At 40.3% G+C, this 27,390-nt stretch overlaps 1 protein-coding gene across 1 annotated transcript; it reads left to right on the plus strand.

Annotated features, from left to right (window-relative positions):
- Positions 1–1,775: 1,775 nt before the first annotated feature.
- Positions 1,776–27,063, plus strand: LOC311077697 (uncharacterized protein). Its single transcript, XM_084106290.1, has 2 exons — positions 1,776–2,007; positions 20,783–27,063. Exons 1-2 carry the CDS (start codon positions 1,959–1,961, stop codon positions 22,504–22,506), a joined length of 1,773 nt encoding a protein of 590 aa, XP_083962416.1. The 5' UTR covers positions 1,776–1,958; the 3' UTR covers positions 22,507–27,063.
- The last annotated feature ends 327 nt before the right edge of the window (positions 27,064–27,390 follow it).

A 27,390-nucleotide genomic window follows, 5' to 3' on the forward strand; every position in this document is an offset into this window, starting at 1 on the left:
CCTGAAAGTGAACGCCTCATGGAAGCAATCAGGCCGACGACCATCTTGTCTTCCAGGACCATAACTACCATCAGAACATGGAACGTCCGCACCATGTTCGAAGCGGGAAAGACGGCACAAGTAGCAGCCAAGATGAGGAGCTGCAAACTAACAATGTTGGTAATCAGCGAGTCCAGATGGAATGGTGCAGGCCAAAAGATACTCTGCTAGTGCTGTTCTCAGGATATGAAGACGACGCTGCGCCTCACACCCATGGAGTAGCCCTGATGCTGTCCAAGACTGCCCAGAGAGCACTCACTGGCTGGGAGGCACATGGACCACAGATCCTAGCAGCTTCCTTCAGAACCAGGATGAGGAGAATCAATATGGATGTCATCCAGTGCTACGCTCCAACGAATGACAGCGACGAAGAAGAAAAAGAAGACTGCTCCCCATCATCCAGAACCATCCGAACAGAAACATCATTGTAGTTATGGGCGACTTCAACGCACAGATCGGCAGTGACAACAGAGGATACGAGGAGATCATGGGACAGCAGGGTATTGGCGTAATGACCGACAATGGAGAGAGGTTTGCCGACTTCTGCGCCACAAGCAACCTTGTCATCGGAGGGAGCTTCTTCCAACACAAAAGGATACACAAAGCTACAGGGGTGTCTCCAGATTTGTCAACAGAGAACCAGATAGACCATGTGTGTATTGGGAGGAAGTTCAGATGGTCACTTCAAGAAGTGAGAGTGAGACGAGGAGCAGACGTCGCATTCGACCATCATCTCTTGGTTGTCCGATTGAGACTGAAGCTGAAGAGGCACAGGTACAGCCAAGACCTGCCGACCACGATTCAACACCTCAATCTTGAAGGACACAAGGAAGCTACAAGAGTTCAAGATCACACTCATAAACAAATTTGAAGTCTTGAAGGAACTGGGTGAGAGCCTGGAAGATAAGTGGCAAGAGGTGAAGACAACAGTTGTATCAACGTGTCAGGAAGTTCTGGGCCCAAAGAAACACAATCACCTGGAGCGGCTTTCAATAGAGACTCTGAAGAAAATAGAGGAAAGAAAAAGGAATAAATCAATAGTCATCAACAGCCGTACAAGAGCAGAAAAAGTCAGGGCACAGAGGGAATATACAGAAGCTAACAGAAGCATAAAGGGAGAGCATAAAAGCAGACAAGAAGCATACATTAAATGCTATGTATTAATTCAAAGCTGATCAGTGAAGCTATCTTCCATTTTTTCACAAAAAACTACAGAAATGTAATTTCCACCACACTGCCCTGTGTGGTGGAAATGACAGCATGTGGTGGAAATGACATTTATGATAACAAAGTACAATTGATATGGATTGCAAGAGTAGATTTCTGTAATACTTTTTATATTATAATATTATAATAAATTGAGTTTACTGAGTGTGATGAGTTTAAGAGGTTTTTCTAATAAATATCTCTACTGTTTCTCTACATTCACGTTAATTCATTGTCATTTCCACCACAACTGTCATTTCCATCACCACACACATTTTTTAAAAATATTTAAAAAGTTATCATCACACATTAAAAATGTATCCACAATTTGCGAGATCATGCTCTACTTAATATAAAAATTCTAGTTATTTATTTTCTAATAATCTCTTGTGACAATAGTTCCTGTTTTATTATGCTGATGTCTTCAGATCTCGTGTAAATTGACACTTAAAGCTCATTTCATTGGTGTCAGCAGACTGAGGTTAATTGTTGGTTACAAATATTTGTGACACTCACAAAAATAGGTTTTGTTGAGACTGTTTTCTTTTGTTTTCTTTCCTTTTATTCCAAATTAAATAATAGTGAGAGAATACACAGAAGCACGTTATGACATGCTGTTTCACAGAACGGACACAAGGTGGGCAGTAGCCTATCTTTCAGCCGCGTCACTCTGGGACGAGGCGCAGAGGAAAACAAGCTCATAATCCGGCTGAATGGTGTCCCGCGTCATCAATAACTGTGTATTATTTCCAATATTTACAGGTTAGTTTTACATCTTTTATGTGACTACTAAGGGTTAGAATCTAATATGAATCCCCGGTGATGTGTGTTTGATAAGCTAAAGGTATGTTAAGTGTGTAAATAGTCAAGTCTAATGATAACGTTGTGAAGTTGTTGAGGAAATGGCGACCGACGCTCGCACTAATGTTTTCTTTTATCCTAACGGCTCGGGGATATTTCTGATTTTATTACTGTGTATGTGTAAAGTAACTGTGTGTGTAAGACTATGCATAACGCTAATGTACAGAGTTAAAGCAGTTTACACATGTAGCTTTGGGTGAAACGCACGTGGTAATATTCGACTATAACACAGTTTCCATTCATAGGAATTAAGTGTAAAAGTTATGAGGAAGATAGGTTTACTATTGAGGTTTGTCTATAATGTAAACATAATTTAACTTAACTGCAAATGTGATTTATTCTGTACAAAATGTATAATGAATACAGAAATACTCGTTTAATGAGAGAGAACAGAGAATATGGTTTAGAGAGAAAATGTGTGTTTATGGTTTAAGATAAACCTGTGATAAGTTAATGTTGAGGAAATATGTGAAGATACATTTATGTGGAAATGTACTTTTGAAGAATATGTGACTTCATGTTATCCAGTTGTGAATAACCTGTCTCAATACAGAGCAACCAATATAACAGTAATAATTCATGATTGCAGATAAAGTTGAAATGAAGTTGATAATAAACATAATCCGGTTGAATGTAAAAAGAGCAACTGTTGTCCCACGTCATCAATAACTGTGTAATATTTCCACTATTTCCAAAGCACTTCGACCAGGATTATCAACATAGATCTGCTAGTGGACCCCTGGCCCTCCTTTTAATAAAAAACACAATAATGTTAGAATTAGAAATAAAAATGTGTGAATTTGCATCAATTGTTTTACGATGAACAGACTGATACATTATTAAATGTGTCAATTAGCATATGGATAAAATAAAAAAAGGGTTTACAGCAAAAAAAAAAAAAAAATTGGACATGTTCAAACACAGTATTAAAGGATCATAGTGCAGCCCAAAACACTATGTAATTGTCCTTTTAAATCTTTACACTTTGCCACTGTCCTTCAAACCACTAGGTTTTACACATTTGTCACACTCAGGTGAAACATCTCATGTTAATCTTGAGTACCTATAGAATAGTATTGCATCCTTCATATCTCCAAAAAGTCTTTAGTTTTATTATATTTATAAAAGAAAGATAGGCTGTACCGAGTCTTTCCGGAAAAAACGAGCGGCTGGAGGCGTGCCGTGTGGGCGGAGCGAAAGAATCACGAGCATACAGAACGCGTTTTTGCTTAGAAAAAACGTGAGATGGGCAGTGAAATGGGGGAAAACAGGAGGTCTCGAGAGTTTTTTAAAAGTACAAATGATTTTAACTTGAGCGCAGTGTTTTTAGAACACCATGTCATGCGCGAGTTTTACAACATTTGTGTGTGTTTACTCGTGGTTTATGAGGACATGAATTGGTTTATGGATTATTGTATGTGACTTAGCAGTAGCAAGCGGAACAGTTTTGCACATCAGACTAGTATTTTCATAGAAAAACAATGGGATAGTAGCGCATTTCAATGAAGAAGCGCACTTTGTGTGAACGACCCCTAGGTTTATTATGAAATAATTAATTTATTTGAACATATTTTCACACTCTTTGTGTATTGTTGTTTGGAGTGGTTTTACAATAAACAAACAGACACCTACAGTGGCCAGCTAAACAAATGTATTTAAACACACACACACCATACATCGCATGCTCCATAGATACATTAACTGTTTACTTGCTGTGCTTAGGCGCCGATAGCTAACAACACACAGACATTTGAAGCAGTTTTACTCACCGCCTGCGGTTCCAACGCACGACCGTGACCCTTTATCGTTGGGACATTTTTTTGTACATTTGGAGTGCTGTCAATACAGAGAACAACGTCAAAAATCGGTGTTGCCTACACCGTGTTATCCTCTTTTTAAAATTTGCACCCTGTTGACTTCAATGGGGCAAGTTTTAAACCTGCTTTTAGCCTCTTAACATCCTTGATGTGTCATTACAAGTGCACAGGTCATGTGAGTGATTCCTTCGGAGTGAACACGGGTGAATCTGACTGCAGTAGATGTGAAAGATATGAATAAAAATTATGTTTATTCGGCCAGCGCACATACCTGTATTTACATCCTGTTTTCGGTCGAAGTCCACAGTAGTCGATTGTCGAGTTCACGCGCGTGATCATAGGTAACTAAACCTATGCGCGTGAACTCGACAATCGACTACTGTGGACTTCGACCGAAAACAGGATGTAAATGTACAAAAAAATGAGCTCAATGTTAAAATTGACCGGAGTTCTCCTTTAAGCATTAGACGATCTGCAAATCCGGCAAATACTTCCCTAAAGCCGAGCACAGCGCTTCCGGGAGAAGTGCCCTTAGGACCCGTATAAGGAAATTCCGCCCCATCTGACGTCACACAGGCCCATACTCGAAAAAAACTTTCCGAAACTTGTGACAAACTGGAAGGAGTATTTTTGGCACAGAAAATTTTTTGGCACCTTTAATCATTTAGGGCCAATCTCATTTCTCTGTCTTACCCCTTCCCCTTCCCCTACCCCTTTGTCTGCGTCTTCCCCTTGCCCCTCGATACCGAGTGAAGGGGGGTAGGGGGAAGAACGTTTCTCTAAGAAATGAGACACCACTCGATTACCGTTTGCGTCATCTTCCCTTTCCGCTAGCTGGCTGCTACGTCAACAGAGGCAATACGCGTTGACATAAACAAACGAAGATGCCGTCGTCTCGGGTTGTGATAGCGATTGCCTGGTCTCTCTTTATCTTTGCACGATTGTGTGCCATCAGTCAAAGACATTGTTTCAGTGTATTTAACGGCGGCGCCAGCGACACCATAGTTAAGCAAAACATTAGCAAACGGCAAATAGCGCATAGCTGCTAGCTAGCGGTTAACTAGCGATTCAAAACAAAAACGGTACAATTAAAAACGCTTGAACATTTTATTAAAAGTATCATAAAACACGAGTGTCATTAAACTGCTGAAAATACTTACATTTGTGCGACTTACTTCTGGGAAATTCCTACCCCTCTCTTTCAAGTGTGGTCCTCCGCAAACTTCGTTTCAAGGGCTATGTAGCCCTATGCCTTGGCCCTAGCCCTTAATCAAAATGAGAATTGGGACACCACTTCCCCTCACATGAACGCGCAAAACCGAGGGGAAGGGCTAAGAGTAAGGGGTAAGACAGAGAAATGAGACGCAGCCTTAAATTATCTTAATATGATCACTTAATCTTTTATAAATACCTTATATGCAGGTAGGCTATATATTTAATACAGGTCAGAATAACTAGGTTGATTAATTTTTACACAAATATATCTGTTAAGCTAACATTATTTAACTTATGTTTTGACATTTTTTAGCAAAATATATTTTAAACATTAAAATGGACAGACATCTGACATCATTTGACATTATAAAAACAAACTTAGTTACTGATTTTTTATTTTATTTTGGCAGATCATCTCCTCCAACCAATCTGCAGTTCAGTCAATGAAGCTCCGCCCACAGCTATTACATCTTCAATGAAGCTCCTCCCACAGCAATTTTAGAATCTAAAGCGCTACTGATAATTATAATAAAACATTTCAATTCAACACTAGAGAACTACAACACACGGACGTTCATTTGATTCAAAAACAGTCTAGTGTGAACGGCCCTCAGGTATTAAAAAGTCTTTTGTAAAATAAATATAAAAGCATGGAATTCATTTATGTTTTAAAAGAGCATAAGCATGTTGGAAGCATTTACAGGCAAAATAGAATAGGAAAAGATGTTTATATGTCATTTCGACACAAATACGTAAGGGATAATGTATAGAGAGGCGGTCGTTATAGCGAATAACAACCCCGACAGGCTGAACTTGAATCAGCCTGAAGGGGTTGTTATTCGCTATAACGACCGCCTCTCTATACATTATCCCGCTTATTACATGGCTACCTACAAAATAAATAAATCATTTAACTAGGGATGCACGATGATATCGGCACAATATCGGTATCGGCCGATAAAAGCTTTAAATGACCATCATCGGCATCGGCCGATGTGAATATTTCTGCCGATGAGCTTTGCCGATAGGGTGGCATGTTTCCTATGTACACTTGACGACCGTGAATGTATGGTTTAATGACCATTTGGTTTGAAATGTGCTGGGGACAGAGACGCATTCGCAAGTGTGCTGGGTAGCCTACAACGACGCAGTAATTTTTTTTTCTCTTTCGTGCAGGTCATGTTTTGAAAGACGATGTCCTGTAGCTTACTAATGTAAGCTCTCCAAGCTACTATGCTCTCCACAGAGCATAAAATATTCATTTTATTTTATTTTTCATTTTCGCATTTATGAGGAAAAACAGTGACAGTTCTCAGTTACGGACGTGAGCGCTCTGAAAGCGGCACTAAAAGAGACTGCTTTAAAACGTCCACAGAGACCTCAAACAGAAAGCACAAAGCCTTTCTAAGTGAATTTCGTTTTGTATTAATTGTATCTTAATTTTAATCAATGTTTCATTAACCAATTTCCTGGATTTATTAAATAATGTTAAGTAAAGCAGATAATAGATATCACGACACGGAGGCGCCCGCTATTGAACTGGAGTTAGTCTCATAAATGAAACGAAACTCAGCATAGCCTACTTGCCTCACAGACCTGAGAAATATATCTATTATCTACAGAACGCTTGAAATCATATTTTTAAACAGAACAATTCAAAACGAAAGAAAACTATGTAATCCGAAATGTGCATTTCTCTCTGGTGCGTTCACTACTGCGAAGATCGCGAGTCATCGTCAACTTCATCTTTGCAGCCGACACAGAAAACACTTGTTTATTAATAAACAATTAAAATGTCTCCTTGCTATATTTGACATATTCATAATCATTACTTTTGCGGTTTGTTGTTACAACTTTTAGTTGCTTTATTGGCAGCGCCACCCTTACATGTTACATGAACGCGTCACCACTGCATCAGCACCGAAAACAGGGGAGCATTTGGTAGACCTGTTCAAGTAGAAGATGTAGCCTATATTTTTTTATTTGAAAATTTATTTTTATTGATTTTACTCCTAAGGACTGAAGTTTGAAGTCTGAACTTAAAAATAAAATGTGGCACTGGCATATCATTTATTCTCCAAGTGAGATAATTTACTTATTTTTCAGGGGTGAATGTCTGTCTACATTTGTAAAATTATACATTTATGGTAGAATCAAATGTTGTTTTGTTTGTCTTGTGTATTGCCTTATCTACAACACATGAGTGTAATACGGTAAAGGTAGGCTACAGGAGAGAGAGACTTGGATTTTTCTTCAGTAAAATTAAAGTGTAAATATATCAGGGGGAAAATGTGTATATCGGTATCGGCATCGGACAAAATTAGTTTGAAAATATCGGCATATCGAATATCGGCCCAAATCTAATATCGTGCATCCCTAAATTTAACACGAATTATTGATTTAAAAAGGAGTTTATTGCTTTAAAAACGATTGTGTTGCTTTCGCCAAAGAAAATGGTCCGTTCCGCTTCCATAGCAACGCGCTGTTTTTCATGGCAACGGTCTGTTATACTTTGCAGCAGTCTGTTATCAAGAAATAACAGGCCGCATTCTACATTGGAATTCAACCAAGCCATGTAATACATATTAATACATGACATTTTGATGTTTGAAAGTCTCTAGGTTTTGACATAAATATAAATGTAATAATAAAAAAAATGATATTTATCGATTTTCAAATATTGCACCTATCAATACAGAACGAAATATTCTGTCGCCTATTTTGCCGTCAATACTGCCGACATTGTGTTTGCTGCTATATATTTACATATGTCGAATATATCACCCATGAGGCTTATCATATGTCACCTAGCAGCAGCAGCGCCGCGTGAGACACGTTTCTGGTGTGCAAAGAGATAGAAAACGCCACACAACCAGTGTGTCGCCAGCCTTAGAATTATTTTTATGTACTGAAAATCCCCACGTCGCGTCTGAACGCGTTGTTGTCTTGGGAGCTCTATCGATTTGATTTCTAATTATTGATTTTCTCTTTAAACTCACTTACAACGAACATTTTCTACCTTTCCTCACTGAGAAGCACTGCTGCTCAAACCTCATAGTTACAACGCGGACTGTTGAGCAGACGCGTCTCAAGCCTATTAGTGATCCAACGCCGGATACTCTTAAAGGTTACTCCTGGGGATCATGGCTGAACGCGTCTTCTCCACACTCACTTACAAACAAAATTTTTTCGCCTATCGTGCATCTTCTCTACACCTGTACCACTAAAAAGAGGGATTATATCCAAGACTTCAGCCATAAATTAGTATTAATATTGATAGCATCACTGGTAGTGTTGTTGCTAACTTAACGTTACTGTCCATCTGTTAAAAAGGCGAATATATCAGATGTAAGTAGTCTACCTTTTGGTGCAGGTGAAGACACATTTGAACTGCACGCACTGCAGTCTGAGCTGGAAGCTGTTGAGAAACAGATCCACGACCTTTTAGTGAGACAAGCCGAGCTGATAGACCGGCGGTTAGCTCTTGAAACATCACGCGCCGATGCACACAAATCAGTTATTAACATTACTAACCCGCTGACTCCGACCTCGTCTACTCCGTGCGTTTCTCAACATCGGTCCCGAGTGCCGAGGTCGCGATCAGCCATGGTCTCCTTCACTCCGGCTCCAACATGCCACCACAAAGCCTGGATGGTTCCGCAGCGGAAGACGCGAGTCAGTTCTAGACCAAGAAGACTCTCTCCGACCCTCCCGGTTTTCGAGATATCCACCCAAAACCGCTTCTCCCCTCTTCGCGAAACAGAACACGATGCTGTGATCATCTGCGATTCCATCGTTCGGCACGTAAACGCTACGTTAAGTAAAAGTAAGGTGCATAGTCACTGCTTTCCTGGTGCTCGTGTTTCTGAAATCGCTGCTCGCGTTCCCGAGATTCTGAACAGTGACGAGCGCGTCGGAACTGTGGTCCTGCACGCGGGAGTGAACGACATCAGGCTGCGCCAGACGGAGGTTCTGAAGAAAGACTTCAGGAATCTGATCGATACGGTACACAGCACTTCGCCTGAAACAACGATCATAGTGTCAGGACCGCTTCCCACGTACCGACTAGGACATGAAAAGTTTAGTAGATTATTAGCGCTAAATGAATGGTTAATGTTATGGTTAGTGATGCACCGAAATGAAAATTCTGGGCCGAAACCGAAACCGAAAATTTAGGATGCACTTGGCCGAAAACCGAAACTGAAGCCGAAAATGGCTTCTTTTAAAAACTTATATATATATTGCTTGAATTTAATGGATTTGAAATGAAAAATCACAATATAATAATCAAACTTTTATTAACAGTTAGGCCTACATAACAAAACATAAAATATTTTTAACAATAAATATAAATAATAATACCAAATAATATTATTCTTCAAGTTTTATGTTCCATCAAATTAATGAGGATAGGAGCAGGCTTCACTCAATTTTAATAATACACTTTTCAGAGTGCTGGCCTAAAAATATAATACATAAGAATAGGACAGAGGCCGCACTATGCATAAACGTTTTTTATTCGTTGCACAAACGCGTTTCGGCGTGTGCCTTCTTCAGTGTGCAATCAAACAGACATTGTGACCAATCTTATATGCCCCCACCAATGACACACCCATAAACTCGTAAGCCAATGAATTCAAAGTATGCTACACACATATCAACAAAAGCCAATTAATTAATTGGCAATTAATTAATATGTGTGTAGCATACTTTGAATTCATTGGCTTACGAGTTTATGGGTGTGTCATTGGTGGGGGCATATAAGATTGGTCACAATGTCTGTTTGATTGCACACTGAAGAAGGCACACGCCGAAACGCGTTTGTGCAACGAATAAAAAACGTTTATGCATAGTGCGGCCTCTGTCCTATTCTTATGTTCCATCAAATAAAATATTTTTTTTAAAAGTTGTGCAAAAAAAAAAAATCCACAATTTTGGAGATTTTTGCAGAACAAATGTTACATATTGCAACTTTGGTGTCCTTTCGTATAGGGCTGTCACTTTTGTGAAAAAAAAAAAATCCTCTTCGATTTTTGAGACATAGGCTAAGTGTTCATTGAATCGTTAGTAAATTGCCTATATTTGGCATTGATCCGTTTTCAACGCCAAATATAGGCAAATCCACGGACAACTAAACAGGCATTAGGACGAACGTAAAGAGGGCGCTTGAGACGCGCACAAGTCAGCAATGTGGACTGCCATAACATCAATGAAAAACATTACTGAAGGCTACATATTATGCACTATATTATGCAGAAATAGGCTATGTGTGTGTGTGTGTGTGTGTGTCAGAACCTGCAGTTGCTGTGTGACGCGCGTTCGCTGCGAGCGTATAGTGACGAGCTGGACGCGCTCCGAGAGAAGGCCGTTAAAATCGATTCCCTATTTTCATTTTCGAAACTTGTGTTGTTTGGTCCGATCGATTGTGCAATAAGTGACAGCCCTTTGACATGCTTAATCTTTGATAGGCAGACGCGTGATAACAGCTCGACCGTGAGTGAAACCTAAGCGCTTGCGCACGGATGGGAGGGGCGGGTGACATTCATTTTCGGTTTACGTTTTCGGCTGTTTTTTTTATTTCGGCCCGAAACCGATAATGCCATTTCGGCCGAAAATTTTCGGCGGCCGAAATTTCGGTGCACCCCTAGTTATGGTGCAATGAGCAGAAACTGCTCTTTGTAAATAATTGGAATCTGTTTTGGGAGCGTCCTAGGCTTTTCCGTGCTGATGGCCTACACCCAAGCAGATTCGGAGCGGATCTTCTGTCGGATAACATCTCCAAAATGTTAAATACCTTTTGACTAGTAACCAAAAGTCCAAATCATAGTCTCTGCTGCACCAATTTAACTGATATAAATAGTAGTGTTGAACATTGCATAGAAATTGTGTCTATTTCTCGTTTAGTGAGATCAAATAATAAATCTACTGCAGGATCTAGGAAAAATCTGATTGTTATTAGGCCAGAAAATGTTGCTATTAGTAAACAAAAACAATTTCTAAAGCTAGGCCTTCTAAACATTAGATCACTCACACCTAAGGCAGTTATTGTAAATGACATAGTCACAGATAATAGCTTCGATGTACTTTGCCTTACTGAAACCTGGCTTAAACCAAATGATTATTTCGGTCTTAATGAGTCTACTCCAGCAGGATACTCCTATAAGCATGAGCCCCGTCTGATTGGTCGTGGCAGCGGTGTTGCAACAATCTATAGAGATATTCTCAATGTTACTCAGAAAACGGGCTATAAGTTTTTTTCGTTTGAAGTACTTGTACTAAATGTTACGCTCTTAGATGTTGGAAAAACATCCCTATTATCTCTAGCCTTGGCTACCGTATATAGACCGCCTGGGCCTTACGCTGATTTCCTAAAAGAGTTTGCAGATTTTCTCTCAGACCTATTAGTCAATATCGATAAAGCATTAATTGTTGGAGATTTTAACATACACGTAGATAATCCAAATGATGCGTTAGGGGCTGCATTTACAGATTTATTAAACTCCTATATATTTAATTATATCACATGGAACCGATCCAACCGATATACACTCACCTAAAGGATTATTAGGAACACCTGTTCAATTTCTCATTAATGCAATTATCTAATCAACCAATCACATGGCAGTTGCTTCAATGCATTTAGGGGTGTGGTCATGGTCAAGACAATCTCCTGAACTCCAAACTGAATGTCAGAATGGGAAAGAAAGGTGATTTAAGCAATTTTGAGCATGGCATGGTTGTTGGTGCCAGACGGGCCGGTCTGAGTATTTCACAATCTGCTCAGTTACTGGGATTTTCACGCACAACCATTTCTAGGGTTTACAAAGAATGGTGTGAAAAGGGAAAAACATCCAGTATGCGGCAGTCCTGTGGGCGAAAATGCCTTGTTGATGCTAGAGGTCAGAGGAGAATGGGCAGACTGATTCAAGCTGATAAAAGAGCAACTTTGACTGAAATAACCACTCGTTACAACCGAGGTATGCAGCAAAGCATTTGTGAAGCCACAACACGCACAACCTTGAGGCGGATGGGCTACAACAGCAGGAGACCCCACCAGGTACCACTCATCTCCACTACAAATAGGAAAAAGAGGCTACAATTTGCACGAGCTCACCAAAATTGGACAGTTGAAGACTGGAAAAATGTTGCCTGGTCTGATGAGTCTCGATTTCTGTTGAGACATTCAGATGGTAGAGTCAGAATTTGGCGTAAACAGAATGAGAACATGGATCCATCATGCCTTGTTACCACTGTGCAGGCTGGTGGTGGTGGTGTAATGGTGTGGGGGATATTTTCTTGGCACACTTTAGGCCCCTTAGTGCCAATTGGGCATCGTTGATGGCTACTTCCAGCAGGACAATGCACCATGTCACAAAGCTCGAATCATTTCAAATTGGTTTCTTGAACATGACAATGAGTTCACTGTACTAAAATGGCCCCCACAGTCACCAGATCTCAACCCAATAGAGCATCTTTGGGATGTGGTGGAACGGGAGCTTCATGCCCTGGATGTGCATCCCACAAATCTCCATCAACTGCAAGATGCTATCCTATCAATATGGGCCAACATTTCTAAAGAATGCTTTCAGCACCTTGTTGAATCAATGCCATGTAGAATTAAGGCAGTTCTGAAGGCGAAAGGGGGTCAAACACAGAATTAGTATGGTGTTCCTAATAGGGCTGCACGATGTGTCGTTTAAGCATCGATATCGCGATGTGCGAATCCACGATAGTCACATCGCAGGATGTGCGATGTAGGCTGATCCGTTATTCATTAACTGTACGGGCCAGCTGCTCCCCGGCCCTTGACGCATGTGATTCGCGGATTAATTGCACATCTTAACCATCATAGAGTGAAAGTTTATCATTTGCATGTGTTTTTAAGTCCTGTCAGTTTAACAGGGCGCATGTAAGAACGAGCAGAGCGAGAGCGAGAGAGCCCCGGCCCTGTGCGCGCGCTCACCTTCACCGTCTTCAAACAACACGAGCGCTGTCTTGCTCTCTCTCTCTCCCTCGCGCATATTAATCAAAATCAATTGACACGATGGTGTCGAAAAAAAAAAAAACTATCCAGTGATGAAATGTTTTCTGTGTTGACTAATCTTGTGCGATATCCTAAACTGCTGAGATAATTATACAACGCGTGCCGTAGACTACATGTCCGATTCGCGAACTAATGATTCATTTGAACCGATTCAATTTAATGAATGGTTTAAACCTATGGTTGAAACAACTGACCTGTCCAACACTGAACTCACGAGACGTCTGAATTGGTGTATACAAAATCTGTAACACTTTACAATAATGTTCTATTTATTAAACTATTTAACTACATTAGTTAACATTTAATATTAGTAAACTGCACTTCTACAACATTGTTAATTTCAACATTTAGGCTATAGCCTTATTGAAATCAAATAAGGTTAACATAGTGTTAACATAGTTAATGCACTGTGAAGTAACATTACCAAACAATGAACAGCTGTATTTTTATAAACTAAGATAAACAAAGATTAATAAATACAGAAGTATTGCTCATGGTAAGTTCATGTTAGTTATTAGATTCATTAACTAATGTTAACAATTCAAACCATATCCTAAAGTTACAAACAAATAATTTACTCTAATTTAAATAATACTCTGATGTTTAAATAATTTAAAATGAGAATGTAAGTGTGCTTACCCCATATTTGTTTGTAAGAAAAAATTAGATTAGATTTCATTTCATATCGCAATATATATCGCAGAAAAATAAAATATCGCAATGTCATTTTTTCCCAATATCGTGCAACCCTAGTTCCTAATAATCCTTTAGGTGAGTGTAGATATCATTCCACAAAGTGATGATGTCACTGACCATTACATGGTAACTTGCATATTACGTACTCCTGTAATATATCATGCTGAGCCGCGTTATCAATTAGGCAGAACAATCCTTCCATCCATCATAGATAATTTTTCAAACTGCTTATCTGATCTGTCTCAGCTGCTCAGTGAACTCAAACAAACAGATGAACTAGAGGAATTAACTAGCACTATGAACACCATTCTCTCTGGAAAATTGGATATTGTTGCACCCATTAGAATAAAAAAGGTCAGAGAGAAAAGTAAAGCACCATGGTACAACAATACTACGCATGTTCTAAAGAGAGAAACCCGTAATTTAGAGCGTAAATGGAAACAAACTAATTTAGAGGTCTTTAGAATCGCATGGAAAGACAGTATGTCACGTTATAAAAAGTCCCTAAAACGGCCAGGGCTGAGCACCTCCACAAACTAATAGAAAACAACCAAAACAATCCTAGGTTTTTATTTACCACCGTGGCTAGACTAACAAATAAACAGATGTCACCTGAACAAAATATTCCGTTACAGTTTAGTAGTAATGATTTCATGAAGTTCTTCACTGAGAAAATAGAAAACATCAGAACCACAATTGTAAACGTTCAATCCTCAATTGCGCCTTATAATTCAGCCTCAATTATCACCCCGCAAGAATAATTACAGTGCTTTACAACTATAGAACAAAAAGAGTTAAATAAACTTATCACTTCATCTAAAACAACAACATGTTTATTAAATCCTATACCAACTAAACTACTGAAAGAAGTGTTACCTATAGTGGAAGAGCCTCTCCTCAATATTATTAACTCATCTTTATCTTTAGGTCATGTTCCAAGAACATTTAAACTGGCAGTTATAAAACCACTCATTAAGAAACCACAATTTGACCCACATAATCTAGCAAATTATAGACCCATTTCAAATCTATCTTTTATGTCTAAAATACTAGAAAAAGTTGTGTCCGCCCAACTGGGCTCTTTCTTGCAAGAAAATGACATCTATGAAAAGTTTCAGTCTGGATTCAGACCGCATCATAGCACTGAAACTGCGCTCGTTAAAATCACAAATGATTTACTTTTAGCTTCTGACCAAGGCTGTATCTTAATATTAGTTTTACTTGATCTTAGTGCTGCGTTCGATACTATCGATCACACAATACTCTTAGATCGACTACAAAATTATACTGGTGTTCAAAGACAAGCATTAAGCTGGTTCAGATCATACTTATCTGGGGCCGTATTCACAAAGCATTTTATCTTACCACTAGGAGTACTCCTAAATCGCACTAAAAGATTTTATCTAGGAGTTTTCTCTTAAAAGTTATTCACAACACCTTTCAGACCTACTCTTAGTAAAGAAAAATGACAACTCCTAAACTAAGAGTGAGTCTTCGTTGCTATGGATGACGTAATTACTCATGCACGAGCTTGACTGAAGTGACCACCTTGATTGGCTGATGATTGTAACGCGGGAATGATTCCAAACACCTCCCCTACGATGATGAGTGACAGGTGACAGGTCTGAGAATGCGTGCGCTACACAAGTAGTGCGAAGGACGGAAGATGATATAATAAATAGCCTAAATGAATAAAGAGTAAGGCAAAACAAATTGCCTAGTAGCCTAATGAAACATATGGATTGATGCAATATCTTTGCAACATTATTGAATTAATCTGTCACTATATGCCTCTGCCTACGTTTGCAAAGAGAAGAACATTTTAATTTGATTCACAATGAAACGTTACAATTAGTTTACATGAAATGAGTAGCCTAGTTTTGGTTGTTGTTGGTGGCGTTATTGCATCCCTATGCCTACAATGCAAACTTGTTCCCTCGCGCTTGGAAGCTCCTGTAGCCGCCGCACGCATTTCAAAACATCGCAATGTGAAATGCCACAAAAAGCGGTTTGTGAATAGGTCTTAGTGAGTAAGGAGTCCTCTTGACTTCTTTTAAGCTGTCCCAGGCTTAGGTGCTACTTTTAGGGCTAAAATGCTTCGTGAATTACTCTTAGTCAAAAAAATTAGGAGTCCTAAAGTTACAAGTGACACACCAATTATTTTTAGGAGTTGCTCCTAAATTCGCCAGTTAGGAGCTACTTTTAGCCTTAAAATTCTTTGTGAATACGGCCCCTGACCGCTACCATTTTGTCTATTTAAATGGAGAAAAATCGATCATTACTCCAGTAAACTATGGAGTGCCGCAGGGATCTGTGTTAGGCCCTCTGTTATTCTCAATATATATGCTGCCACTTGGAAATATTATAAGGAAACATGGAATTAGTTTCCATTGTTATGCTGATAACACTCAAATCTATATTTCATCACGGCCAGATGAAAACGCTAAATTATCCAAATTGACAGAGTGTGTTAAAGATATAAAAGATTGGATGACGCGCAATTTTCTTTTATTAAATCCAGACAAGACAGAGGTACTAATCATCGGTTCAAAAAACCGCCCACAAAACCTCTCACACTACAGCTTTAACATAGTAGGATGTCCTGTTACTTTATCCTCTACAGTAAAAGACCTGGGTGTTATATTAGACTGCAACCTGTCTTTTGAAAATCATATTTCATATGTTACAAGAACAGCCTTGTTCCACCTTAGAAACATTGCTAAGCTATGTAACATGCTATCAGTTTCTGATGCAGAAAAGTTTGTTCATGCATTCATGACCTCGAGACTAGATTACTGTAATGCTTTATTAGCCGGTTGTCCTGCATCCTCAATAAACAAGCTACAGTTAGTCCAAAATGCCGCTGCTAGAGTTCTTACTAGATCAAGAAAATATGATCATATAACACCAATTTTATCATCACTACATTGGTTACCTATTAAGTTCCGTATCAATTTCATAGTATTGCTACTGACCTACAAAGCCCTAAATGGTTTAGCTCCTGGGTATTTAACAGAACTTTTATCGCCCTACAATCCATCACGCTCTTTAAGATCACTAAATTCTAGGCTTCTGGTCATTCCTAGGATATCTAGGTCCACCAAAGGAGGGAGAGCATTTTCACATTTAGCTCCAAAACTCTGGAATAGTCTTCCTGATACTGTTCGTTGCTCAGACTAGCTCTCCCAGTTTAAAACTAGATTAAAGACGCATCTCTTCAGTAGGGTTGGGAATCGTAAGAAATTTCCCGGTTCCGGTTCCGCCTAACGATTCCGGTTCCGATTCCGGTTCCATTAAAATTATTTAACAACTAATAAATGAATAGTGGCAAGGAAAAAAGCACAATACTTAACTGAAACAATCCTTTTTGTTTATTACTTATTGTTAAATGAATTTACAGGTAGTCAATGTAAAAAAAAAAAAGAAGAAAAATCAACATATTACAGTATTTAGCAATTTTTCTGAAGGAAAATCAACATGTCAGCTTTCTCTGGGAGAATTCTGGACCTCTCCTGGCTTATTGTGTCTCCAGCAGTGGAGAATACCCTCTCTGACGGAGTAGAAGAGGCTTGGACAGACATGTATGTTTCAGAAAGGTGAAACAGAACAGGCAATGCCTCTCACTTCTCCCACCACCAAACAGCAGGGTCTTCATAGGTGGGGATTGAGGACATTTCTTTGTAGAAAAGAAGTTCTCTGTCAACTCTCTCATCAACTGACAAGCCACTGCCAGTAGCATTTGGAAGCACAATCCCCTGCAGAGCTTTATCCTCCTTTTCAAACAGAACTGCTAATGGACACTTTTTGACTTTCTGGCAGGGCACTTCCTAAAAAGCAAGAATATTAGTGTTAGTTAATTAGAAATATGATGAACAAACAATATATATCCTTGTCAACAACACCAGAAAATGTATCTTTATCATTGTGTGAGTTTGCATTCACCTTTGAAGTGTTGTCCCATTCTTGCTCATGGCCTTTTTCAGTTTCCTGCTCTTCTGACACCTCCTTTAGAGAGACCTTTGCATTAGAAGCAAATATTCACAGTATACAGTTCCCTGTGTATGTGTGTTTGTGTGAAAGAAAACAACAATACCTTGTTTTGTGCCATTGCCATTACTGCAGCCAGTTTCACCCTCTCCCAAATGTTGTCTGCAAGTAGCTTATTTTTGAAGCGTGGATCCATCACTGTAGCCTCTTCAAGGAAGTGCCTGATGTCCTCATTCTTTAAGATTAAGATAATACATTAAAAACAAGTAATCTGTAAACGGTACTGAAGCCCTAAGCAGTAATCTGTTATTTTATAATTATCATCATCATGAAATAACAAGTGTTAGGTGGTGGGTAGTGTATTTTACTGTCTGCTTTACCTGGTACCGCTTGGACAGATCTTCCCAAACCTTTCTCTTGATTCCAGCCACAAAGAGTGTGTCATTCTCTTGAACTTGAAAGTGTTCTTCAAGTTTCTGGAGGATAGGAAGGACTTGGCCACAGGTTGGAGTACTGTCACTCAATACACATAGAGTGGAAGTGTACATTACACTCATGAGCTTTGTAAACTCCTCTGCCCTTTTGAGGTCTTCGTCAGAGATGCGTTCCAATCTGAAATTTGCAAACATTAAATCTTGCATCTAATAAATTGTCCATTTTTCAATTAATCAGATTCATCCTTCTACCTGTCCCTCTCCATTGAGCCTCTCAGCCTTGGGTCCATGGAAGCTGCTTGGATGGCAGGATATTGCTCAAGAAATCTGTCTATCATTAGATAGAGTGAATTCCAGCGTGTTTTTACATCCAGGATTACTGAATGCTGTGGCAGGTCTGAAAAGCAATTAATTTTTTTTATTAAAATAAAATAATAATAAAATAAAACTCATTATTTAATAATATTAAATTACTTACTAAGGAGATGTTGCTTTTCTTGCAAAACAGTCTTGGCCATTGAAGATCTCTTTAGCCATACAATAACATTTCTGATACGTGCACACCATCGAGAAACAGAGTCTATTGAATAGATTTTCTGTGCAGCAATGTTGAGTGTATGTGCAAAGCATGCCATTTTTTTAAGCTGGAGTCTACTGACAGCTACATTCATGTTTGCAGCATTGTCCACTTGGACTGCAACTATTTTCTCCCTAACTCCAAACTCATCCAAAATTGTCTCCATTTCTTGGGCAACATTAGGACCTGTCTGAACGTCATAGACTGCTTTACTTTTTAGGACTGTTTGTTTCATTTTCCCCTCACTAACAAAATGTAGTGTGACTGTAATGTAGTGGTCCTGTGTAATGCTGGTCCATCCATCACTTGTAATTGCTGCACTGTGGATGTTTTTTAGCGCATCAATTACATTCTGCTTTTCAGTGTCATACCAAGCAGGAATAAGCTGGTTGGCTAAACAGTCCCTAGAGGGTGGGTGGTATTTGGGGTTAAGACACTTTGTCATCTCCCTAAAATAAAGAAAAAATGGAAATTAAATATTATGTTTAAATGAACACCTCTGAACCTGTATTATACATTTTCTCTCTCTGTCTCTGTATAAAAGCTAGTTGTAAATTATATTTGAGTTATTGTTATAGTATATTCTTTACAAGTTATAAATAGTAATTCAGTTAACTTTATAATAAATGGTAGTTCAGCTGAATGCATGTGCCTAAACACTTACCTAAACCATGGGGACTCAACGGTGGAAAAAGGATGTAAACCTTTCACTATAAACCGTGTAACAGCCCTGTGGCACTCATTTATTTTCTCTGTTGTCATTTTTCCTTTACTCGCTAAAGTTACTGTCTCTGACGTTCCAGGAGCGGGTGTGGGTGTGGCGCATTGCGTGGTATCCGCGCTTGGCGCGCTATGTTCAACATCTGGGAAAAATCGTACATAAAGTATTGATATGGTATAGTTTATTTCTACTGAAATAATACGTTTACCCATCTATGAATTCATACCTGGTGATGGGGACATGTAAGGTGCAGTTGTCTTCCTTAAACAGTCGAAAACACTGCATGTTTTGAGGTTGATTCCGTGGAGCTGTTGCAAATGTTTAGACATATTGCTCGTACAGCCTCCTTTGCATGTTATTAGCTTGTCACAGGTGTTACATTTTGCTTCATCATCATTTAATCTTATGAAATGAAGCCACACTTTTGACTTTCTCTTCGCCATGCTTGTGAACAAGAAAATATCTCGCGCAAATGAAATGAGTATAGCGTCGCGTCGTGTTACCGAGTGAATGTTGAGAGAGAGAGAGTGTGTGTGTGTGTGTGTGTGTGAGGGAGAGTGCGTTAATTGGTTGCGCTGCTGGAGGTTGCGGACAACGTAATTGATATTCATGAGGTGAGATATCTATTAAAGGAAACGCTCCCAGCGCTGTGCAGTTTGCACTTCGCACACACATTGCAGAAGAACCGTTTTTGGAACCAAAACGTAGGAATTTCGAACGGTTCCGGTTTTTTTCAAAAAACAGATCCGGTTCTGCATGAGAACCGGTTTTCGGTTCCCAACCCTACTCTTCAGCCAGGCATTCATATAATACTTTTAATCTTACATAAAAATCCGACCTCTAGTTCATAAACGCCAGAGGAGAACTGCCCCCCGACTGAGCCTGGGTTCTCCCAAGTTTTTTTTTTCTCCATTAGGTCACCTGATGGAGTTTTTCGGTTCCTTGCCACTGTTGCCTTTGGCTTGCTCAGTTGGGGATATTTGGGGATATTTAATTTAATAAATCAATCAACAATACTATTGATCAGCATAACCAAACGTGGACGTTTTCCACTAGAAACAAACATTGATGTATTGTTTTAATTTAATACTGTGAAGCTGCTTTGATACAATCTGTATTGTGAAAAGCGCTATATAAATAAACTTGACTTGACTTGAAAATAAAAATTAATTTCTTTCATTTCAGACCTAATGGAAGAGAGCGAGGAGAGTGAAGAACTGAGTGAAGTGAAGGAGGAGAGAGAAGAACTGAGTGAAGTGAAGGAGGAGAGTGAAGAACTGAGTAAAGTGAAGGAGGAGAGAGAAGAACTGAGTAAAGTGAAGGAGGAGAGAGAAGAACTGAGTGAAGTGAAGGAGGAGAGTGAAGAACTGAGTGAAGTGAAGGAGGAGAGTGAAGAACTGAGTGAAGTGAAGGAGGAGAGTGAAGAACTGAGTGAAGTGAAGGAGGAGAGTGAAGAACTGAGTGAAGTGAAGGAGGAACATCATGTCAAACCTGGAGAAAAACCTTTGAGTCGCTCAAAGACTAAAAAGACATTTTTAAAGAAAAGAAGAGCCAAGAAATCTTTCACCTGCACTCAGTGTGGAAAGAGTTTATTAAGCAAACAAAGACTTGAGCGTCACATGAGAGTTCATACTGGAGAGAAGCCGTTCACATGTGATCAATGTGGGAAGAGGTTTCCATACAGAGAAAGTCTTAATGTTCACATGAGGATCCACACTGGATTGAAGCTGTTCACATGTGATCAGTGTGGCAAAACATTTCTTAGGGCATCAGTCCTGAAGACACACCTGAGAGTTCATACGAAGGAGAAGCCGCATTCATGTTCTGTGTGTGGAAAGAGTTTTTCACAGCTGGGTCATTTACATGCACATCAGAAAATACACACTGGTGTGAGAGAGTACATGTGCTTTGAGTGTGAGAAGACTTTTATTACAGCAAACTGTTTAAAACGGCACCAGAGAATTCACACTGGAGAAAAACCTTACATGTGTTCACACTGTGACAAGAGATTCAGTCGGTCAGAAAGTTTGAAAACGCACGAGAGGATCCACACTGGAGAGAAGCCTTACAATTGTTCACACTGTAACACGAGATTTAATAATTTAACAGATCTGAAAACACATGAGATGATCCACACCGGAGAGAAGCCATTCACATGTGATCAATGCGGGACGAGCTTCACAAAAAAAAAACAATTTACTGTTCACATGATGATCCACACTGGAGAGAAGCCGTTCACATGTGATCAGTGTGGGAAGAGTTTCAGAGATTCAGCATACCTTAATGTTCACATGAGGATCCACACTGGAGAGAAGCCGTTCACATGTGATCAGTGCGGGAAGAGTTTCAGAGATTCAGCATACCTTAATGGTCACATGAGGATCCACACTGGAGAGAAGCCGTTCACATGTGATCAGTGCGGGAAGAGTTTCAGAGATTCAGCATACCTTAATGTTCACATGAGGATCCACACTGGATTGAAGGTGTTCACATGTGATCAGTGCGGCAAAACATTTCTTAGGGCATCAGACCTGAAGACACACCTGAGAGTTCATATGAAGGAGAAGCCGCATTCATGTTCTGTGTGTGGAAAGAGTTTTTCACATCTGGGTAATTTACATGCACATCAGAAAATCCACACTGGTGTGAGAGAGTATGTGTGCTTTGAGTGTGAGAAGACTTTTACTAGAGCGGAGAGTTTAAAACTGCACCAGAGAATTCACACTGGAGAAAAACCTTACAAGTGTTCACACTGTGACAAGAGATTCAGTCGGTCAGGACATCTGAAAAGACATGAGAGGATCCACACTGGAGAGAAACCGCACACGTGTGATCAGTGTGGAAAGTTTTGCTTTCAAACACTACCTGGAGAAACACATGAAGATCCATGCAGTGGAGAAACCACTTAGGCTGCGTTTACACTGCAAGTCTTAATGCACAGATCTGGGGCCTCATGTACAAAGACTTGCGTTGAATTCATACTAAAACATTGCGTATGGACAAAGCTGTAAATGTGCGTACGCACAAAAAAACCCAGATGTATGAATCTCTGCGTACGAAGGATCCCACGCATATTCTCTTTGTACATCCCAGTTAACGTAAAATTGAGCGCACATGCACGAGCACAACGCCCCACCCAGTCTCCTCCCTTAATTAAATTAATTTAAATATGGTAATGAGTTCACTTTGGCAAAAGAAAGCAGTAAGAAAATGGTGATAAGAAACGAAACTTTACAGAAAGTGAATTGGAGGTGCTACTATCGGAGGTAGAAACGAAAAAATATGTTTTATTTGGAAGTTTGTCCTCCAGAATTAATAACAAAATGAAAAAAACATGAGTGGGAGAGTTTGGCTGATGTCGTCAATGCGGTGGGATCTGAAAGTCGCACTGTAGAGTAGACTGAGTACAGTTAAGAAACTTTTTTGCGTTTTGATTTTTAACTCAAAAATAGACACTGAAAAGTTGAGACACCTATTTTTAATGATGTGAAGGTAACTAACCATTCATTGAAAATATAAAAAATGAAGACAAATAAAGAAAATAACAATTGGGCAACATTTTTGTTTATTCATCCATTTATATTCATTAATTTTATTTAAATTAGCACTGGTTAAAATGTATAAAGCAGGAACAAGATATGTAACAATATTTATTAATAATACACAGTTTAAATATCACAAATATCACATTTTATTTTCATTTGTGTCCTATGCTGGCTATTACGGCGTTTAAACTGTTATCATAACGCTGAACAACTAAACAGTGTGTTTCCTAATAGAACTCTATCGGGGGTACAGTTGGTACATGTGTGTCTCAACTATCCCCCACTGGCCACCTCGCACATTTCTCTAGATTTACATTTACATTTTACATTTAGTCATTTAGCAGACGCTTTTATCCAAAGCGACTTACAAATTAGGACTAGATCAAGCGAGTCATCATGAAGAGGCAAAAACGAAAACAATGCAAGAAGTGCTCAAGATACGAAGTTCAGGCATTAATCAGAGAAGCATAAGCCCAATAAGTGAGGTTTTAGAGGGAAAGGGGAGGGTTTTTTTTCTTCTTTTTTTTCTATGCGGTTAAGTGCTCACGGAAGAGATGGGTTTTCAGCTGTCTTTTGAAGGTTGTCAGGGATTCTGCATTCCGGATGAGGGTGGGGAGAGCATTCCACCAGCATGGAACTGTGAATGAGAATGTTCTGGAAAGTGATTTTGTGGCTCTCTGTGTTGGAACCACGAGACGTCGCTCGTTGACCGATTGTAGGCTTCTGGTAGGGATGTAGGCTCGTAGTAGTGAGTGAAAGTAGGAGGGAGCTGAGCCTGTGATAGATCTGTAAGCAAGCGTCAATGCCTTGAACTTGATGCGAGCAGCGAGAGGTAGCCAGTGCAGAGAGATGAACAGAGGAGTGACGTGGGCCCTCTTGGGCTCGTTGAAGACAAGACGAGCTGCAGCGTTCTGGATCATCTGTAGAGGTTTGGTTGCACATGATGGAAGTCCAGCCAGAAGAGCATTGCAGTAGTCAAGCCTAGAGATGACCAGGGCCTGGACGAGAAGTTGTGTTGCATGCTCAGTTAGGAAAGGCCTGATCTTCCTGATGTTGTGCAGTGCAAACCTGCATGATCGAGCTGTCTTTGAAATGTGATCTGTGAAGGTCAGCTGGTCATCAAACGTTACTCCAAGATTTCTGACCCGAACTTGATGGGGTGATTGATGCTGAATCTAGCTGGATAGTGAAGTCATGCTTTAGAGATGGATTGGCAGGGAGGACGAGAAGCTCAGTCTTAGCCAGGTTGAGCTGCAGGTGATGTTCCCTCATCCATGTCGAGATGTCCGCCAGACAGCTTGAGACCCGTGTAGCTACTGTGGGATCATCTGGTTGAAATGAGAGGAAGAGCTGTGTGTCATCAGCATAGCAGTGGTAGGAGAAACCGTGTGCTTGTATGATGTGTCCCAGTGATGTGGTGTAGATGGAGAAGAGGAGGGGACCAAGAACTGAACCCTGGGGAACACCTGTGGTCAGTTGATGAGTTCTGGATACCTTGCCTCTCCATGCGACCCTGAAGGACCTACCTGTGAGATAGGACTCAAACCAGTGGAGAGGAGTACCTGTGATGCCCAGTGATGAGAGGCTGGACAGAAGGATCTGATGATTCACAGTGTCGAAGGCAGCAGACAGATCCAGGAGAATGAGGACTGAAGATTTGGAAGCAGCTTTCGCGATCCGTAGGGCTTCTGTGACTGACAGTAGTGCAGTCTCAGTTGAATGGCCTTTCTTGCAGCCGGATTGGTTGACATCCAGCTGGTTGTTTAGAGACAAGAAGGATGTTACTTGGTTGAAAACAGCTCTTTCAAGTGTTTTCGCAATGAATGGTAGGAGAGACATAGGTCTGTAATTCTCTACAAATGATGTGTTTAGTGTTTGTTTTTTAAGCAGTGGAGTAACCCGAGCCTGCTTGAATGCTGTATGAAAGGTGCCAGTGTGGAGGGATGAGTTGATGATGTGTGCTAGTGCTGGGAGAAGTGAGGGAGAGATGGCTTGTAGAAGGTGTGAGGGGATGGGGTCAAGAGGGCAGGTGGTAGGATGACTGGAGAGGAGGAGTGTAGATGCTTCTTCCTCGGTTAGTGGAGAGAAGGAGGAGAGAGGGTGATTGGCTGTGGAAGGGGTCAGTCTGGGCTCCTGTGTTTGTGGAGCTGAGAACTGACTGCTGATAGTTGTTGTTTTGTTGGTGAAGAAGTTCGCAAAGTCGTCAGCAGTTAAAGAGGAGGTGGGTGGAGGTGGTCAGAGGAGAGAGTTGAATGTCTTGAAGAGTGATCGTGTGTTGGAGGAGCTGTTGATCTTGTTGTGGAAGTATGAAGATTTTGCAGCATGAACATCACCAGAAAAGGAAGAGAGGAGAGATTTATACATACTCAGGTCAGATGTGTCTTTTGATTTGCGCCATTTCCTCTCTGCTGCCCTGAGTTCGGTCTGGTGTTCACGGAGAACCTCAGATAACCAAGGGTTGGAGGGAGTAGCGCGTGCTGGCCTGGAGGAAAGAGGGCAGATATTGTCTAGAGAAGAGGTTAGAGTGGAGCATAAGGTATCCGTTGCGGTATTCACATCCAGAGATGAGAATTGTGAGGGTGGGGGAAGAGAAGATGACACGGCAGAGGAAAGATGGGAGGGAGAAAGTGAGCGCAGGTTTCGCCTGAAAGTGACTGGTGGGGGGGTTGGTGGTGCAGGGGTAGAGAGATGTAGACTGAAAGTAATGAGGAAATGATCTGAGACATGGAGAGGTCTCACCAAGATGTTGTCTGTGATGCAGTTGCGTGTGTAAACCAGGTCCAGTTGGTTGCCTGATTTGTGAGTACCTGTGGTGATGAGTCGTTTGAGATCGAAAGAGGCTAGGAGAGAGATGAAGTCTGTTGCATGCGGCTTTTCGAGATGGATGTTGAAGTCACCGAAGACTAGAAGTGGGGTGCCGTCCTCAGGGAAATCCAGCTCCTCTACGAAGTTACCCAGCTGACCTGGGGGGCGATAAATGACTACAATATGGATCTTATTGGGAGTTGTAAGTGTAATAGCATGATATTCAAATGAGTTGTTGTTGCATAGAGAGGAGAGCGCTGAGTATTTCCAATTGTTAGAAATGAGAAGCCCTGTACCCCCACCCCTCCCAGACTGGCGAGGAGAGTGAGAGAAAGAGAAGTTTTTAGAGAGAGCAGTAGGGGTTGCTGAGTCTTCTGGACGAATCCAGGTCTCAGTCAAGCCCAGGATACTAAGAGTAGAATGAGATGCAAAGGCTGGAATAAAGTCAGCTTTATTGACTGCTGACTGACAATTCCATAGACCCACGGAAAGAGAGAGAGGTGTGTGTGAGGATGAGAGAATGGGACGCAGATTAGCAGAATTGCGCTGCCTTTTGCGCGTGATGAAAGGGCGTTGCCGAGAGATAACAGGAATAGTTTCAAAACACATGTTGAGTAAGTTGTAAAATAAGATAAAGGTGGAAGGGAAAGGGAAAACGAAATACTTAAGTGCCTTTCTGGTGTCCTTGCTTGGTAGGGTCGCGCAGGTTGAGTCGCTGGTCTTTACCTGAGTCGATCTTCACACGAGGAGGCTGAACACGAGAGCTGAACGCTTCCGCTGACGCTTCCGCGACAGCGCGCAAATTACATAGATATAGATATAATGCTTTCACCGCTTGAGTGAGGACAGCTGTCTCAGTCGGCCAATTAAGTCAATAAAGCGAAAATGGGGCTAATCGAAACTGCTAGGAGTAAATACTTAAGTGCTGATTTTGTTCATTGTTTGTTGATACACAGTTTTTCATGTATCATCAGTATTTCAGAGAGTTTTACTGTCCTCTAGCGGAAAACACCAGCACAAACACAAACCAGTCATTCTTATTATGACTCTTGATTAATCTTGTTTTGTTTTTTTCTGGCAGAAATATCAAAGTGAATAAAGTGTATTGAACAAACACTCTTATGATTGTAGCCATGTTTCTCTAAGCCTCCCTGTTTTTTTGGGGTTTTTTTTGCAGTATAGATGTGTTCAATATTTTAGCAACTTAAAAAGCCATGACATTTCTCAGTAGCGAGGTGAAGATAAACATACGTTTTGCTATTAGATGACAATGCTGCCGAACATGAAGAAAATCCAGTTTGGCTGCTTGCTTCAGTTGCGCTGAAGACAGAGGCAAATTTTGAAGCAATAGAAACAAGCAGGTTAGAGATAAGGCCATCAGTTACTTCAGAGGAACTAGGAATTTACCAGACATCCTAACAGACAATTAAATGCAGAAACAGC

This window comes from Abramis brama (assembly GCF_963993115.1).
Source record: "Abramis brama genome assembly, chromosome: 1".
In the NCBI taxonomy this organism is placed as follows: domain Eukaryota; kingdom Metazoa; phylum Chordata; class Actinopteri; order Cypriniformes; family Leuciscidae; genus Abramis; species Abramis brama.